This window comes from Haliaeetus albicilla, chromosome Z (assembly GCF_947461875.1).
Source record: "Haliaeetus albicilla chromosome Z, bHalAlb1.1, whole genome shotgun sequence".
Classification (NCBI taxonomy): Eukaryota; Metazoa; Chordata; class Aves; order Accipitriformes; family Accipitridae; genus Haliaeetus; species Haliaeetus albicilla.
The window spans coordinates 69,985,792-70,004,160 of record NC_091516.1 but is presented as its reverse complement, the minus strand read 5'-3'; the positions used below and the strand labels follow the sequence as shown (position 1 = coordinate 70,004,160).

Here is an 18,369-nt window from a genome sequence, read left to right as displayed (position 1 = left end):
GCAATTTTAACTTGAGCAGATCCGGGCAGGCTTTAAGGGTAATGGCAAGAAGCACACACTGCTAAGCTGATCTTCTGGCTAAATTTCTGATCTCTGCAACATGGAGATGGTGTAGCTGCTCATTAACATCAGCAGAACTGAGCAGAAGATAGTGTCTCTGAACCTTCTTTTTGTACAAGAGGTAGACATTTTAGCTGAACTTTTTCAAAAGCATTTAGTCTAAAGCAGACTGGAAATAATTGGCTTTCAGAGCTGAAGTTTGGCAAACCTACAAGCAATTGAAAACAGGGTCTTATAAGTGAAGAAAAGTGAAGTACAGCCTTAATTGACGCAGTTGTTACTGATGTCATCTGTAGTGCCCTAAAAGCAGGAATAGATAAAATCTAATTAGACAGAAAATACTACTAGGATTACACTATGTATTTTTTGCTATGTTCAGCCAATACAGAGAAGGGACTAGAACCAAACTGTCACCCAGCTTTCTCTTTGGAGAAAAACTGGGTATTACTTAGTCACAGCCACACTGCACAAATCTAACGCATACTTGTCCCTAGCTTGCTTGGAATGTCAGTTTACAAAGAATGAGACTCTAATTCAACTGTTTTCTAATAAAGTGGTGCAATACAAAGAAGCATTCTGGTAACTCCTGATCAGATTATGTCAAGATAAACTTGATGGACTTGTGCTGTTTGAAAATACTTGAATGTTTTCTTATGTTGTACTTGTGGGTTAGCACAACAATTATTTATAGCCTTTATTTGGAACGTTTGTAGCATTGACTTAATTTCAGGTATTGCTAATGTAGAGCAAAATCATATACTACATTTTTGGCCACATTTCTAGCTGCATTTACGCAACGAAGAATAACTGAAGTCTCTAGAAATCTGTGTATGAGTGCATTTGCTTAAGAGTCAGAATATATGACACAGTGTCTAGTTTGGTTTGAAGAGTAGCACTATTATATAATCACAAGCTTGGTGGTCCAAACTTCCAGTACCACTTTACAGACAAGAACATGAAATATGTACATACATTCCCTTAAGTCTGTTGGGTTTGGTTGGTTTGGGGTTGGTTTTTTGTGTTTGTGTTGTTGGGGGGTTTTAAATTTAATTAATATTTGTTTGTGAATCCACCAGTTCTGGAGTTCCATTAATAGGTGTATGATAAAAATGCAGCCTTATTGTCTCATGTGAAACCAGGAAAACAGAATATTTCTGCTGTCAAATTATTTTAAGTATTGCTGGGCATTGAGTTGAAGAGGCAAGAATATGCATAAGATGTTTTGTGATAGAATACTTAAGTTTGCATGGGAAAGGAAGATACATACAAATAAATATACATTCACTTGGCAATAAACTTATTTACTGTAAATGTTTCTTTAGGTGAAATAGTCACTTGTTTTTTAGGAATCATGCTTGCTGTAGCTAATGCAAAAAAAACAGTCACAAAAATATGTTTGTAGAAGAATCATCGAAGCAATTGTGCAAAACAACACATTTGAAATAATCTGTATTTATTACAAGAAACTTGATGATGGTATTTGTGAATTATGTGGAATGGTCAATGCATGCAGGTCGAAGATCACTGTGGCTTGAAACCGATGGCTAGAATAAACTGCAATTCCTGCATTTGCCTGTAAGCAACAATTCAGAGAGCTTTATAATTTTCCCACTGTTCATTTCTGCACCATCAGACTATAGTTGATTCGACACCTGTCTGTCAAAGAAAGGAAATCCAATCCTCTCATCTAACTTCTTCTGTTTGTCATCTAGACAAATATCAGTGAGGGATTGAACAAAATGCTGTGTTCACACAAACAATGCATAAAATACTATGTGCTTGTTTCATCCTCATTCTAATATCAAGTCCTCCCTCCAGTGGCTGCTGTAACAGTTTTTTACTTTGTCAAAATGAACTGGAAATTCTTTCTCTAAAAGCTAAATTCAGATTTATTTGTTTGTTTATTTTGGTGCTTCTAGCTTGGCAAGTGAACCTGTTAAGTTATCTACTCTTTCCTCAGTGGCAAGGTCTTCATCTGTTAAAGGACGAAGAAGGGTATCCATTGTACAGACAAGAATGCCAGGGATTCTTGGTCTCTGTATTGATTTATCTGATTAGGGGCTGGGGGTTAGTTTAGCAAGGCAAATCTGTTCAGATAAATTTTATGTTTCTTCACTTGGGTAATAACAAGCCTTTGAGCACCTGTACGTATTTTGTAACTGCCTTAAACTTACCTATACCCAATTAAGAATTTTCAAATGTTGTGTAGGGAGGACTACCCAATTTGTATGACTAGAATAAATTTCACCTGGGCTATCACAAAACACTATCACTGTCATTTTCTAGCACTTCTAATAATTGTAGCTGGAATGGGTTAGTTTCTTTTCTAAGTGATTTACTAGAATGTACATAGTTTTGTGCTGCAAATGTACAGACTGATGATGGACAAGATTTTGTGTTCAGTGATCTTTTGTCAGTGGACTATTTGGAAGCATCTGAGAAAAGTCTTTAATACCATCCACATGTGTGAATTGACATTTGAGTCATTTTAATATTTACATTGACTACGTTATACACTAGAAAATACAAAAAAAAGTCTCTGGTTTTGCGGTTATTTTGTTGATTGCTTTTGTTACGAGTGCTAAAGTGATTAAAGTGTTAGCCAAAAGTTGCACATTTTAACTGAATCATGTCGAGTTGTGTCCTAATTTAAAAAGCAGACAATCTAAACAGAGCTTTCCTGGTGGAGTTGCGTCTTTAAAAGGCTTTTCGCCGTGTACTGTCATTTACCATCAGCTTAGTCTGAACAGGCTTCTGCAAAGGAAGGTGTCAAAGTCTCCTATAGGTCCAACTTGTAGAATGGATTATTGGACTTTCTTGAACCCCGACTTAAAAAAAGCAAACAGCTCCACCACAACCCAAACCCTCTCTAAAGGCAATAGAAAAATAGCCTTTATTATGCTTTATTTATTTTTAGGGGTTTTTTGCTGCCTTTACATTGAACTACTGTTACTTAGAAGAAACCATTTTGGGGTTCTTTATTTCAGGTGTAAGTATTAGGGAGCCAGTATTATGGTTGGTAAATCGTATTGCTCTTTGTTTGAAAGTTACAAATTGCTACAGAGATACAGTTCATGCAAACTCATCTATGATAAAGTGTATTGGGGAGGAGAATAAAACAAATTGGTGATGACTGACAGATAAAACAAAGAACCAAAAAAGATGAAGGGAGAAAGAATTCAATGCACAGAAGTCTTTTTGTTGGGAAGGAAGAAGCGCTGATTGTGACGTGGTAGTTTGCTCCCTTGGTGTCAGATTTAAGATGAAAGAGATTGCAGATTTGAATGTCTGAGTTGCCTTCTGTGCAATAGGAGAAATTTAGAAATATATTTTGCATGTAAATTCTCACCTTGAATTTACTGAGGTTTGTTCTATAGCTAGTCATTTATTCTATATGTTTCAATGCCGATAATGTATTGCAGAAATCACAGTGGTTTAAAACTGTGTGCTCCATCTAGTTTTACTAAAACAAAACTGTGTAGTACAGTAAGAACAATAAAATGGAGTTAATTGATGAAGAAAATCCTTAAAGATTCTGGAAATTCTGTTGATTATGTTTTGGTTTTTCTTGTATCTTTTACATTCGACTTACAAGTGTGGTGCTTCTCCAAAAGGCTTATCATTTACTGATGTTACATTAGAATCACAAAAAAGAATCGATTAGGTAGATGTCCTTTTAGGATTAGGGAGAAGTTAGTATTCATTCTTGTGAACTTGAATCTTTGACCAAACTTGATGTTGGAGTGTGTGTCACACTTTGTTGTAAAATGTCTTAATCCAGGATGGTGTGATGAGACTTTAGAGTGTGCAGTATAAGTTTTGAAGGAGAGGAAGAAGTTAAATTTTAGCTTACGTGTCATAGGGGTTTATAATACTCAGGAAAGTTGTGCTTTTGGAACAAGTTCTGGGTTTTTTGTGATGCAAGCTGTAGCAAATGAGATCTGTTGAAGTACAAGTCAGTAAATTTGTTAATTTCCAACTCTTGTTGATTTTCAGATTGTCCTTCAAAGATTAATGTACATTTACCTCAGTATTTTAAATCTGTTGACAGTTTGGGTAATGATGGCTCAGCTCCAGCAAGGAGGCCCAGATGAAAAAGAGAAGACTACTGCATTAAAGGGTATGAGACTTTTTGCTTTCTTTTTAGATATATTGACATTCCAGAAACAATTATTAAGGAAAGGAAAATAGTTTGATGTATCTATGGGTTAGAATCTGGGAACTGCAATACTGGAAGAGACTATTAGTCCATCTATGCTAATGCTTTTTGCCTAATGGTGTGTCCATTATCACTATTTTCATAAGATGATATTAAAAAAAAAACAATCTGTGGTAAGGAGTAACAGAATAAGATATCCATTAATTTTTTTTTTATTTTCATAATTATCCTTTGAGAAAGTTGACTGGTGCTTTTGTGTTCGTAGTTTCTGGGAGTTATCATTTAATTTTTATGCCACTTATGCTTTATAATTATGCAACTATATTACAGCTTTTAAAAATCTCTTTGACTAGAATGTTAGCAGGGAAGACATTTTCGGGACATTGATTTCCATGTTGATTTTATAAAGTTTTCTTTCTATTGTGTGTTTTTAAAAAATAAGTGGACCTAAGTGCCTTAGCAGAGTAATTTTCTTGAGGAAAAAATTAGTTAAATATATGAGATCTCTTAGACAGTGGTTTTCAATTTTGAAAGTACATGGAGTCGGTTAGACCTACAAGTAAGCTAACCAAACATTGAATTTAATGTGCTTGCATCACACATTTACTGTCTAAATTGTCTTTCAAAAAAGAAAAAAGAATATACCTTGCAACTCCAGTGTAAAAACTGGATTTCAATGAAAGTATTATTAGAAGTATATATTCTGTTATACAGTGATGGTCGATGGTGTTTCTTCAGTTACAGCTGTGTTTTTGTGAAATGTTTGGTGAAAACCTATGTGATCCATTTTTCAAACCTTGTACTAATTCTGTCAAATTAGTATATTTTGAGGAAATTATACTTCACGTTTGGAAAAGCAAAACTCTGATTTTATACTTGGCATTAATTTGATCTTCATTAAGAACTAGTGTCCAAGAAATATTCCACATAGTGAAGACTTTCTGTGAGGATGTTGTTTTCTTCATGCGATCTAGTGAACTCCCATGGAGCTGTAGAAGGTCTCCTGCAGATCATGCAGTTTCGAGCTCTGTTGAGCTAGTCTCGAATTGAGTTGGAGAGTCCAAGATCTTAGATGAGAATGGTGGATCAGATCTTGAAAGAATCTCAAAGTTATAAGAACACTTTAGCCAATTTTAACGTGAAAAATTGCAGAGGAAGAAAGTGGCTGTGTCGGTAGTTGCAGCACAGACCAATTGCAGTCTTCCTGAGTGACTCTGATGGAAGCTGTAAATCACGACAACCTGTACATACTGCAGATAAGCTTAATGTAGTTCATATAGTATTGCCCTCGCTACTCAGGAGATAGATATTTTGTTATACAGTAACTGGCACTTCTGTGTAAACACATTTCCAAATAGGTCACAGTAAGAAGACATGAAAACTCTGGTGAAATTAAATTCTAGAGGTGTGGTGTGACTGGAGTCTCTTCACCAAGGAGAGAAAGATGTGCTAAAGTCTGCTTTCCTACCTCGACGTTGTGAAAGTACAGAGGAAAAAAGGGCATACTTCTTACATCCCGTTGTGCAAAACTTCTTTGACAAAGTTCTGTTCTTTCTTCTGTCATTTGGTTGAGGACCAAAGCAGCTCCCCCAGAACTTTTCAAAGGACAGCGGATAAGAGCAAGCATATGATTGCTTACGTGAATTGCATGTCACGGGACTTGCTATTAAACAGATTTGATGTAAAAGTGAGCTATGGTTGAGAAAGTGACATTTAGAAAACTTCCAGTCAACGTCCAATGTTATATAGCTCTTTGGATAGCAGAGAGATGCTCAGGTACCATAGTATGGATTGGAGAGATGTTGAATTTCAGTGGCCATACAAGATGGCCTTTGGTCCTCCAGCTTTAACCAGTGAAATCACTTAGAGAAGGAGGAGCTGCAGACAGTCATATGGATGCTGGAGTTAATATGTGAACCTGAAGAGTTATAAAAGAGCAGGCCAAGGAACTCTTTAAGAATGTTGAAGCTAATTTTCAGTACATTTTAAACACTGTAGAAATTTCAAAGGATTAATGTACCAATACTAAGCTTAGGTAATGTGTAACCTATAGGCTTGTCACTGGCAGAAAGACTAAGCAAAAATAGTGATACAAAACCTATTCAGATAATGATTTTAAGTAATTAGAGGATGGAACTGTAGTTAATGTCAAACAAAGCAAGTTTAAAGAAAATCAGTCTTTTCAAACTGTTTTCTTTCCTTTGAGTTACAGCTTTGGATGGTAAAGGTAATAAAGCAGTATACTTGGAATACTTAATGCATTTCCTTGGTAGTACATGGTATCCTGACTTATGAAGCAATAATAGTTCAAAGTCAGTGTAGCATTCCTTAACTGAATGTTTGTGTGGTCTTCAAATTCATCTACGTGGAAGCAGGAAAAATATTTCAGTGTAATCCTGCTGAATAATTTCTGATGACTTTTTTATTAATAATCAGAAAATATGTTGAAAGGAAAGCATCGGGTTGTGTGGGTGATGAGCAATGAGGAGAGGATAAATGATTGTACACTATTATCTGTGTATGCAGTAATTGTTTAGTGGTTAGATGTAAGTAAAAGATGTCCCTATATGTTTGCCTCTGGTCAAATATAAATCCTTCAATCTAGGGTAAAGAATGCAGACTACACGTATTTTAGTGTACTTGCATTAGTGAATGCAGGCTGTACTAGGTTATACCATTCTGGTCAGAAAAGGACGTGTATGTCATGGCTTGCTATAAAATGGATGGCAGGTTTTTATTGGAGGAGGGTGGCTGAGAGAAGGATTCAGATAACTCAGTCTATTTGGGTATCAAAGGGAAGGTTAAGGAGTGTTGTGATCACGCAGCTGGTAAATGCCTGTGAGGTGACGTGCATCTGATAATCTGGGCTCTTCAAGAAGGCAAACAAGAATGTATCAATGACTTGATATTGAAGTTAGATAAGTTCATGTTAAAAGCATGATGCATACCAGAGACATATTTCTAACACTGAGGGTAATGAATCATTTAAACAAATCACTATGTCTTTGGTGGCTTCTCTGTCCCTGGACGTTTTTTGATCAACATTAGAGATAAATAGGTAGGGAAAGAAAGAAAAAAAGAAGATATACTGACAGTGAGGCCCAGCTTCTGAATCTGGAACGAGATTTCCCATAACAAAGTCCTATGTAGATTGTCCTTCTGCCCTTAAGATCTACAAATCTGAACAAACACATTTTGTCAGTGATAATGGTGAAATAAAAAAGACATAGCATGCATTATGTAATTTTTCTTTTCCTTTTTTAGATTTATTGTCTAGAATAGACTTGGATGAACTAATGAAAAAAGATGAGCCACCACTTGAATTTCCTGATACTCTGGAAGGATTTGAGTACATTTTTAATGAAAGTAAGTCATATATGCTTTGTAAAGGCTATACTTAGAATAATGTTGAGAGGTTATCAGAACTTAAAATTATACCTTATAAGTCCCTATTAGAATTTCACACTTTTCTGTTAAGAATAAAATTGTAAGCCCTAGTGTTAGCAGGCTTGTAATTCTAGCTAAGTAGTATTTTTTTTTATTTCATGAAATTGTCACCAAAATCCCTCATTTTATACAATACTATATGTTTATACTGTGCATACTTTATGACTTCCTGTTTTCTGTTCCAGAAGTGTTGATACAAAAATTCTGAAAATTATTTCTGTAGCATTAGCATTAAAAAGCAAGATTAAAGAGTGGTCACTCATTTAAGAAACACTTTATTTACTTATTCATTTTCATGGATACAAAAGAAGTTATTATTTAGATAATAATTTATGCCAGCTATTTCATTAATACCAATAGGAAAACACCTATTTATATTAATGGAAGGATAAGCAATGTGATAGCCTGTCTCTTACTTTTCTGGTGTGGGTCATGGTTTTGCGTTATAGCTAAGTGTGTGATGACTACAAGTACTTGCAGCTAGCTGAGTCTGTGTGTCGAATGAGTTAGTAGTATTTATAATTTCCAGTGCATACATTTTAAAATCCAGCTGAGAAATAAGCCTCTGAGCTAAAGTAATACCAGGCTCCAGGAAATGGCTCTTTTAAGATTGTTTGAAACCTGTAGGACAAATGGGGACGTTTACAATTCTACTTCCTTGCAGTGCCTGTTCTATGAACAGAGGAACTTTAGTTTCTAAATCTGCCAGTCTTACATCTTCCACTTTTAAAGAAAAAAAAGAGCTTTCCTTTAAATGGTAGTCATTTATGCAACACTTAGCTTTTTAATACCCTGATGGCTTTCACAGGAAGGTACTTAGAGACTAAAAGTGTCATGAAAGTGATGCTCTTTCTTTGATGGGAGGGGTTCAGCTCTGTCACTTTTCAGCTCCTTATTTTTAGATCCGCACAGTGTCTACTGTCTTCCTTACTGACTTCAGAGTTAATGGTTCATATGTGGTTGGTAAAAAGGGATGAAATTTGAATTTAGGGGAATGATGTTTTAGAATGTGTTACTGAATATTCCATCACTAACCTCACAGCCTGGGTGATTTCCATAGAATACAGCAAAACCTATTACATGTGCTACTGGTCAGCAAAGCAAAAAGGTCTCCATTTTGCTTTTGTACATTTAATTCAAATGTACAGTTGGGTACTCTTATGTCATAATCATGCTTCTTTTATGATGGAAAAATAAGGAAGATTTTTATTAGTTTTAAAGAATCTGAAGGAGACAAGGGTTCCAGAAAGCCAGAGAAAAGATATACCAGATATTTGCTCCAGTTTACTTCTGCAGAGGGCAACTGTGTACTATTGATGGCATACTTGAAAGTAACTAGCTGAGAAGGAACAGCTGAAGGTAGACTTGTAATGAAAATATGAGAAGAAGGATATTTGGACCTGAGACAGGGATATGAAGTTGAGAAATATTTCTGTGGTGTCTAGTCCATGAGGTAATACAGGTCTGGAAAAAATATCAAGTAAGCAGATAAGCATAACTATTAGAGGTCCCAGATCTTAAATATTTTATTTAAAACATCAAGAATCAAAATGTGAAGGTCCTGAATAGGTGTGAGCTAAGTTAGCAATTTCTTACTATTCAAAAGGAAACATTTTCCTGAGAAACTTTACCTTCATCATGCAGACATTTCAGCTTTCAAAGGAGATGCTTGTACATATTCCTGTTTTTAATGTTTCTCTGATTTACTGCAATTTTGTGATGCTCTGAGACCATAATTTGGGTTTTGTCTGATAAGCTGAAACATTACTGGTCAGATATCTGCTTTCAGCAGTTTGCTTCTTATTTTGTTGCCATTTTATTATTACTGTTATTTTAACTCAGCCCATATCTTCATTTGTGGTTGAGTATGCTCCTAAACTTTGCTATAAACAAGGCCCAACTGCAGAAAGTTATTTTGGAATCTAAGAATAGCATGTGGTTTCGCTCTGATCAAGCATTCTGCTTTGTTCTACTGTTGTAATCTCAGAGTACCCTGAATCTAAGAGCTCTTGCTTGATTGCACAGTGCCTAGCAGTTGAGATATTTACCTTAATTGTGGATGTGGTTTTCTTCAGATTAACTTAGAATGTTGTTAATCTTGAAAATAAATGTTTCCTTTCCTTCCAGCCTCCAGCCCAATTTGTACTCACATTTCTTCATAAATGCAGTTGTTTTTGAAGTAGCAGATTTGTAGCTACAATTTGATCACCTAATTGACACTGCAGATCAAATATTAACTGCTAATGTTTACATTTCAGCGTTAATCCATAGCAAATTTGCAAAGCAATTTGACATTTGATATCTGCATGTAATTTCACTGTCATCACTTGTGTTTAGCTTTATCTAGCAATATATACCATTGAAGGCGAATGCATTTTGTTGTTATGCTACAATTGTTTTCCTTCAAAAATACTACCACCAAAAGAGAAGGGATTCATAATAGCCCAATATTTAGATGTAGATTTCTTTTCAAATCTACAGCAATTAAATGTGTCTTTTAGTGAAGAAGTATATTAAAATTTAATGATTTTGTTTGTTTTACAGAAGGGCAGTTGAGACACATAAAAACTGGGGAGCCATTTGTTTTCAATTACCGTGAAGATTTACATAGATGGAACCAAAAGCGCTATGAAGCTCTTGGAGAGGTATATTAATTGTGTGCATGTATGCATCCGTATATGTATTGGTGTGCTGTGTTTTTTGTTGTGTTTCTCTGTAAAAAAGATAGTTTCAATTTTATATATATTAAGAAAGATTTAGTAAGGCTGCAGTCATATAACAAAAGGTATTTCAAGATTTGTTGCATGTTTATGCTCTAACAGTATTTTCCATTATTTGCTGTAGAGCTTAAGATGTGATTTAGACTACAATTTGACTTTATGTGTTCAAAGTAGAGTATAATCTAGATATAATTATACAGTGCAGGATTTTCTTTAACTTTCTTGTCAAGGTGAAGCACTGAGTACAAAACTGGCTGTCCTGGTTTCAGCTGGGGTAGAGTTAATTTTCTTCCCAGTAGCCAGTACAGTGTGTTTTGGATTTAGTGTGATAATAATGTTGATAACACTCTGACGTTTCAGTTGTTGCTAAGTAGCGCTTATCCTCAGGTAAGGATTTTTCAGTTTCCCATGCTCTGCCAGCGAGCAGGTGCACAAGAAGCTGGGAGGGAGCATGGCCAGGACAGCTGGCCTGAACTAGCCAAGGGGATATTCCACACCGTAGAACGTCATCCTCAGTACATAAACTGGGGGGAATTGGCTGGGAGGGGCGGATCACTGCTCGGGCATCGGTCAGTGGGTGGTGAGCAATTGCATTGTGCATCACTTGTCTTTTTGGGGGTTTTATTTCTCTCTCTTTTTTTTGTTATATTCCTTTTCATCATCATCGTTATTGTTGTTGTTATTATTATTGTTATTATATATTTTAATTATTGTTTTTATTATATTTTATTTTACTGTCATTATTAAACTGTTCTGATCTCAACCCACGAGTTCTAATTCTTTTTTTCAATTCTCCTCCCCATCCCACTGGGAGCGGGGAGGAGTGAGCAAGCAGCTGTGTGGTGCTTAGTTGTTGTCTGGGTTTAAACCACGACACTGGCATTTTACTTTATAGCTGAAGGTGAATGTATTGGCTGGTTTTCTTACGTTACCAGAAGATACCAGGAGCCACTGGATTAAGTAGAGCTCTGATGATTAATTGATTAAATATTTGTTGATGTATTAGATACTTGGATGTTACTGGTACTTCCCAGGCTTTTTGTAGGGATGTTGTGGATGTAGTAGATGTAGAAGCAACTGACGGTGGTTCCTTTTCCGTGTGAAAGTGACTTTAATTTCAGTGCCATGGTTATTGCAATGCTTTAGCAGTCAGAGCACTGACTTGAGAAGAAAGGCACCTGATCTCAGTGAATGCAAAGCTGTCTGCTGAGGTCTTCCTTGCACTGTCACCACCTCCCGTGCCCAACAGAAAGAACAGCCTCAAAACCCTGACCTCTAGGTAGTAATGCTGCTCACGTCAGAGTGGCTTTTGGAGAAAGGAGATGCACAGCTCTGTCTACAAACGAGAGTCTTTTTTCCCAGAGACTATGTAATGTTGCCCGGCAGTTTCTGTTGGAATCATTATGGCATGTCATTCAAGAACTGCCTTTGCCTCATGGCTTGTCTACTTTCATTAGTGTTATTGGTTTAGTAAGGATAAAACACATTTATTCCCCACTTACTATTTCTGTTACATCAATTCAGACTACTCAGAGATATGTTTGATTGTGCATGTTTAGACATTTTGTCTTTTAAACTTTCTTTGTTGTCGGGGTTTAACCCCAGTGGGCAGTTAGCCCCTCACAACCACTCACTCACCCCCCACTGTGGGATGGGGGAGAGACTCAGAAGAGTAAAAGTGAGAAAATCGATGGCGTGACAAACAGGAGAAAATCTGTGGGCTGAGATACGGTTTAATAGGTAAAGCAAAAGCTGCACGCGCGAGCAAAGCAAAATAAGGAATTAATTCACTGTTTTCCATGAACAGGCAGGTGTTTAGCCATCTCCAGGAAAGCAGGGCTTCTTCATGCATAATGGTGACTTGGGAAGACAAATGCCTTATTGGAAGATAACTCCAAATGTCCCCTGCTTCTTCCTCCTTTCCCCCAGCTTTATATGCTAAGCTTGACACTATATGGCATGGAATATCCCTTTGGTCAGTTGGGGTCAGCTGTCCCAGCTGTGTGTGTCCCCCCCGCAACTTCTTGTGCACCCCCAACCAGTACACTTGTATACTAAAGAGCAAAAAGAAAACTAAAATGTCTGAAGTGACAGCCAGTCCTACACTGTTGCAAAGGAAAAATAGTATAAAGCATCTTGATTGAGTTTGCAAAGGGAACAGTATAAAGCATGTTGACTGAGTTTCTTGGATGGGTAAATAAGTATATACTGAAATATATCACCAAATGGTTTCATATAGTTTGTCGTGCTGCCAAGAGTGCATTTGTTAAAGCTGCAGAAATACCTAATTACACGGCCTTCTCTAGGTATGGCAGGATAGGCTGTGGGAACTTCTGTAGGCACTGAGCGTGCAGGCTCAAGGAAGGAGCGCATGGCAGAAGACTCTGCCCGTCTTGGTTAACAGGAATAGCCCTCCATCTGTCCTTAACCAGCATCGCTGAGTGAGGTATGGCCCAAGAATCCCCACCAGCATTAATCTGGATACTGCCAGGCTGAGAGAAGTGGAAGTAAGAGGTTCGGTGGAGAGCAGTACACCAGGAGAGGAAATAAAGAGGGAGCTTCGCGTGTGTTCAGTGTAACACCACAGGGCTGTGCGGTGCTGCATTTTTACACATTTAAATTTAAATACATGCACTCTCTTCTGTTACAGAGAGTTTCTGGTATTTGAGAATAATTGCTCAAATGATCCCGATTCTCAGGTAAACCATAGTGGATTTTCAGTGGTGCAGGTTTTACTTTTTCATTCGGGTAAAACGAAAAGCCGCTGCGGGCCAGACTGCTGTGACTTTAGCAGGACAGATAACAGGGATTAGCCTGTCTCCCAATTCCTTGCTGAGGCTCCCAAAGTGGCTTTGTGATGGAGACGGCCTTTCTGCTTGTGGGACCGCGATGAAAAGCTGTTGTGGACCCTGCCAGGCCCCTGCTGCGTGGTGGTCTGGTGCCCTGTGCCAGCTCGGCCCCTCCATTTCGTTCAGGGGACAGCTTGGGCTCTGCGCTGGATGTGTTGGAGGTGCCCAGCTGTTGAGCACTGCTTTGTCCTGCCAGAGCTTTGTTACTGGGGATTGAAGAAACCTTGCTTTTTACCTCCTCCTCCTCGTTGTTCCTGCAAGAACTGCGGCAGGGGAAGAGATGATGGGGGCTACTCCTGCTGCTTCTCGCATCCTTTCACCTCAACTGGGTGTTTTTCCAAAACCGGGAAAGTGCAGTAGCCCAATCCGTTGTATTGTCTACGTTACCTGATACACATTTCTTCCAGATTGGCACCTATTCCATGGTCTGGCTGTGCAGACCTTTGTGAGTGCCTGTATTGTTCAAATATCCCCGTTTTCCAAGTAAATGGGTTGGACAAGATACAACTGTAAAGATTAGTATGTCTCCATGTGGGTTCCTGTGCCACCACACCTTCTTGTACATGTTTGGCAACATCATCAAATTCCTTGTTCTGAGCATCCGAATAGTGAGTGCCACAGCTTCAACCCATAGTAGTACGAATGACTTTCTGTAATTTTTGGTTAACCAGGAGGTGGGATGTGTTCATGGAGTGGGTGCCTTATATCTGTGATCTGTCTTGTGCATTTTTTGCCTTAGTTATAGTCATTCTCCATGTTCAGGTTTGAGTGATCTTTGAAAATGCACTTTGTTTATATTGGTAGGTAAAAGGCAAAAAAGGTTTGTGGTCAGGAATCTGGCAGGGTGAATCGTTCTGGTTTTTATTTGTTTTGGTTTTTGGAGAAAAAAGAAACTCGTCTGTGTTTGTCTGTTGTCTGCTAGGTGCTTGATACTACACAGTTCTTCCAAAAAGCCACAAATTTATAAATGCTCCATTGTCTGGTTTTGGCACTATGAGTGTTTATACACTTATCTAGGAATACAGGGGAGGCTGACCAGCAAGACCCTTGGCATTTGTTCACGTAGATAAAACCTGCTTTTGTGCCATAGAATCGTGGGTCACTGATGTAGATGTTGAAGAGTACAGAAGCTGTATATTACCCTCTGATTAGTCATTTTGTAGTCTGGGCTAAGATGTATTTAGTAATCTGTGATAGCTTAAGAAGCAGCAGCTCATATAATTTATAAGGTGATGTAGTAAAATCTGGCTTTAGGCCTTTGCATTGAAACATCATCCTTTGGCTTTAGGAGTTCTCTAATATGTATTTGTGGCTGAACATTTATGTAGCTGGACATACAGTGAGATGATAAAGTAGCTACACTTGTATCATCGGACAAAAGTGTTTTATGTATTCAGTGTTTCCATTGTCAGCTCAGTCATTGTATGCTGGTTTTGTAATTTTTAAAGGATATGCCCATCCTGCCCAAGGCAACTTTTTTTTACTGTACGTATATATTGTGGGCTGCTTTTATTGCTTTTTACTAATTTTAAGAAGTGGGTGTACTTTCTGGCCCTGTGTTACAGCATCATTCTCTCTTTCTTGGAGCATTAATAAATTTCCATTTGGTAATCCATGATTTTTTGCTGTTAAAAGTAATGAATACACTATCTGTGATGTTCTGCCATTACTCTGGCTGTATGGAAATTGATTCTTCACAAATTACAATGGTTCGTCAACGTCTCCACTTCTTACATCTCTTTATTCTTCATTCATTGATCTGTTATTTCAGGCACACAATTTGTTCTGCAGCCTCTTGATATGTGCTCCTAATAGACAATTTAGTGAACTGTTCATAATTTTGTGATTCTGGTTCAGTCATTGCTATTGCGGCATTGAATTTTGTGGAGAGCCTCTCCATTTGCTTTTTAAAAATTAAAATGGCAACAGAAGTGCACAGAACATGGTGTTGCAGCTGCTTCTAACTGCCGATTAATCCATGTGGCAAGTTTGAAGTACGATTGAGAACAATTTTGTGACAACAGTTCAGTTGTTGCAGGCGTACCATTCCAGTTCAAGGTTGAATTATTTTAATTTCTTTTTCTGGCCAGAAGTTACAGAGATTTGGATTCTAGGTTAAACTCTGGGTTAGACTCACATGATACATGTCTCCTTACATTTTAAGTAGATGTCTGTGTTTATTGCATGTACTGCACTTTCAGTTGATATTACGGCTACTAAAATTGCCAACAGTCAGCTTCAGCCGCTGCTCAATCATGACATTGAAATTAGCTGGAATTATAAAGAAAATACTGCTAAAATCTGTTGCTGGGATTTAACTATCCATTTTGCCAGTCATATAGGTTTTGTTCATAATGAGATTTCATATGAAAAAGATTATGTTGACATTCTCCTTCCATAGTCTTAGAGTAAGCAGAGTCTCCCTAGCATCAGTAGGCAGTTATTGTCTGTCCCTCTGCGTGTCTTTTACAGCTCTAGCTTTGGGTAATTATAATTTGGTGATTGCTTGGAGGCCATTTAATACTTGCAGATGTTTTTGCCGTCACTAGTGAAGAGACTTTTACCTGTACTGACAGTTTGCTTGGCTACCCATGTCTTCAAATAAGTCAAATAAGATTTGTAAATATGTAGATTATAATGTGGGCTGTGATATACGTGCCTCTGCTGTGGTCCTGTTCAAGGACTACTGTATGCCATCTCTTGTAATAGCAGCCTCCCTCACCTGCAGAAGCATATAAGCACGTAGCAGAATTGTGGTTATTTTTTACAGTTACCACACCATAGCACAAGAAAATATCTTATGTTTATGAAGAACAAATACGGAAAGCAAAGAAATAGAACACCTATGTCAGAAATTCCTTGCACGTTTTATGTATGATAAGATACGGTTAATTTTACATCATCAGAGAAGTGTTGTCCCACTAAATAAACTGCTTTAAAGTATGTGCACAGTGTTAGGTCCAGCTCGTCATAAAGTAGATTAACCATCAAGGTTAATATTTGTGTGGGGGAACAAAATAAGTATGTAGAATTATGACAATGACAACCCATAATTAAGATCGCTAAGTAGTAAAATGGGATATTTTTTTTTTCCAGATCTCCTTTAAGTTAAAGAACAGCTTGGTCTCAACATAATTTAAAAAATAAGCGTTCACCTGCTACTAATTTCCTCCTTGGTTGCAAAGAGCATTATTTGTTTGGATGACTGAGAGAAAGAAGCTATTTACATAGCACAAATGAAAGCATAGAGCAGCAGAAGAGGACATGTAAGTTAATGAAGAAGGAAGCATTAAGTAGTCTGCATTTGAAAGGGTAGCTTCTTACATGAATAACCCAAAATCTGATGATAGGCTGCACGTGCACCTGATAGTACTTAAGGTCCAATCTTGCAGCCGAAGCTCATGTGAATAAACTCAATAGGTCTGATCTTGTGAATAAGGGCTGCAGGATCAAGTTCCAAATAAAATTTGCAGATGATTAGTAGAAATCCTTACACTCTAGTTTCAGTTTCTTTGCACAGACAGTTTATCATTAAACATTCCAGATTTTCTCTGGCTAGTGAGACTTTATTATGTGCTGCACACCATGGATTAAGCAAAATTATGTTTGTGTACCTTGACTTATTACTATGTATTTGCTGTTAGTTATTTAGTGGTTGGAAAAATTTATCTTACTGAGAGGACAAAATAAATTGATAGTGATGTAATATATAGGCTGGTTCATGGACATTTGCTTTCATGGCATGCTTGCTTGGCCAGGGCTGTTGAAAGTTGTTGTTCTGTTCAAAGAGATTAGATGCCAAATACTTAACAGGTGTCTGTTGAGTGCATGTGAACTGAATTTTTTCAGTGTCTGGTATTACGGTCAAGTAAGGGTAAACTTTCATGGGGATAGCAAAAATCCTCACTGAGAATCTAACAAACTCTTCCTAACTTTATGGCCTGTTTCAAAGTTAGAGTGAAAGCATCTAACTGAAATATTTCCCCCATCCTTATTCTTGAAAGTGGTTAAAGCCCATTTTGGGTGGTCTCATTTGGAAGTGATTTGATAGTGCTATTTCTGTGCATGTCGTGCCCCATCTACTAATGAATGTTGTAGAAGGTTTTTGCTTTAGTAAAATTTTACAGTGGAGTAAATGTTGCAAAAATGTTTAAGAGTTGTACTATTTGGACAAAAATAAACAACTGAGCAGAAGAGAGAGATTGGGCAAGATCTTTAAAATAAATTGAAGTGTAATCTCGTTTCTTACTAGGCAGAGAAGTATCCACATGGAATAGAGACTTTTGAATGTACCAATTGGAGGAAGAGCGTAAATGACACCTATCACTTTTTGGACACCAAGGTCAATTGTAAATGCAGTTCTTTAGGAATCCGTGCCTCATTGGTTACAGAGTTTTTTCATATTAACTTGATTATTTTCAATTTGTGATAGGTAAGTGTGAAACAGAAGCATGACACAGAAGACTTTAAGAAAACTAGATAAAGCACCTAAAGATGGGGCAGGACATTGAATTTCTCTCTGACAGTAGTTCTTAAGCAATAAGTAATACATTTTCATAAGGTTCAAGTCCCTGTACTTCACTCATTTTTGAACCAATGTCTTTGATAACAGAAAGAAAATGCTAGTAGGGGCAGCACAAAAAAATCTAAAACATGTATGTGTACTGTCTTTAGAATTTTAGAAAGATTTCAGCTTTTAACAATCTGTTTATCTTCAGCGTTTCTTTTTGGTGAGTGAAGTAGATGGACAGCAAGGATTGAAGACTACTTAATAGTACCTAAGGAAATTTAAATTTAAATATGAATCTTTGTTGCATGCAATATATTCATTTGCATATGCTAAATCCGCTTTCAAAATCTGCTGTTTGTGAAGACTTTTTACTGGAATGATTATGTCAGATGTGCTTCAGTGAACTCTTCTAGTTTGTAGGCAGCAATTGGCAGTAGGTTGGTTCATCATAGTAACATGACAGTACTCGAAAGGTTCAGAGATAGTTTCATAATTATTGTTAGCATGATTCTTGAAAGAAATGATGAGCATCTCATAAACCCAGATGGGAATTTGTTACATTGTTGATAAATGTGTTGATAAATGTGTTTTACATTTTTAAATTGATAAACAGTGAAAAGCAGA

General features: G+C 37.1%; 1 protein-coding gene across 12 annotated transcripts in view; it reads left to right on the top strand.

Annotated features, from left to right (window-relative positions):
• ARB2A (ARB2 cotranscriptional regulator A) overlaps positions 1-18,369 on the top strand; it is a 272,845-nt gene that overhangs the window by 20,231 nt on the left and 234,245 nt on the right. For 8 of the 12 annotated variants that reach the window (XM_069777131.1, XM_069777139.1, XM_069777137.1 and 5 more), the window contains 3 exons: positions 4,057-4,180; positions 7,484-7,585; positions 10,211-10,311. In XM_069777131.1, the coding sequence (XP_069633232.1) occupies positions 4,075-4,180; positions 7,484-7,585; positions 10,211-10,311 (309 nt within the window). In that variant the 5' untranslated portion in view covers positions 4,057-4,074. The remainder of the gene's footprint in view (positions 1-4,056; positions 4,181-7,483; positions 7,586-10,210; positions 10,312-18,369) is intronic. The other 4 variants (XM_069777136.1, XM_069777134.1, XM_069777135.1 and 1 more) reach the window with 1 other exon arrangement.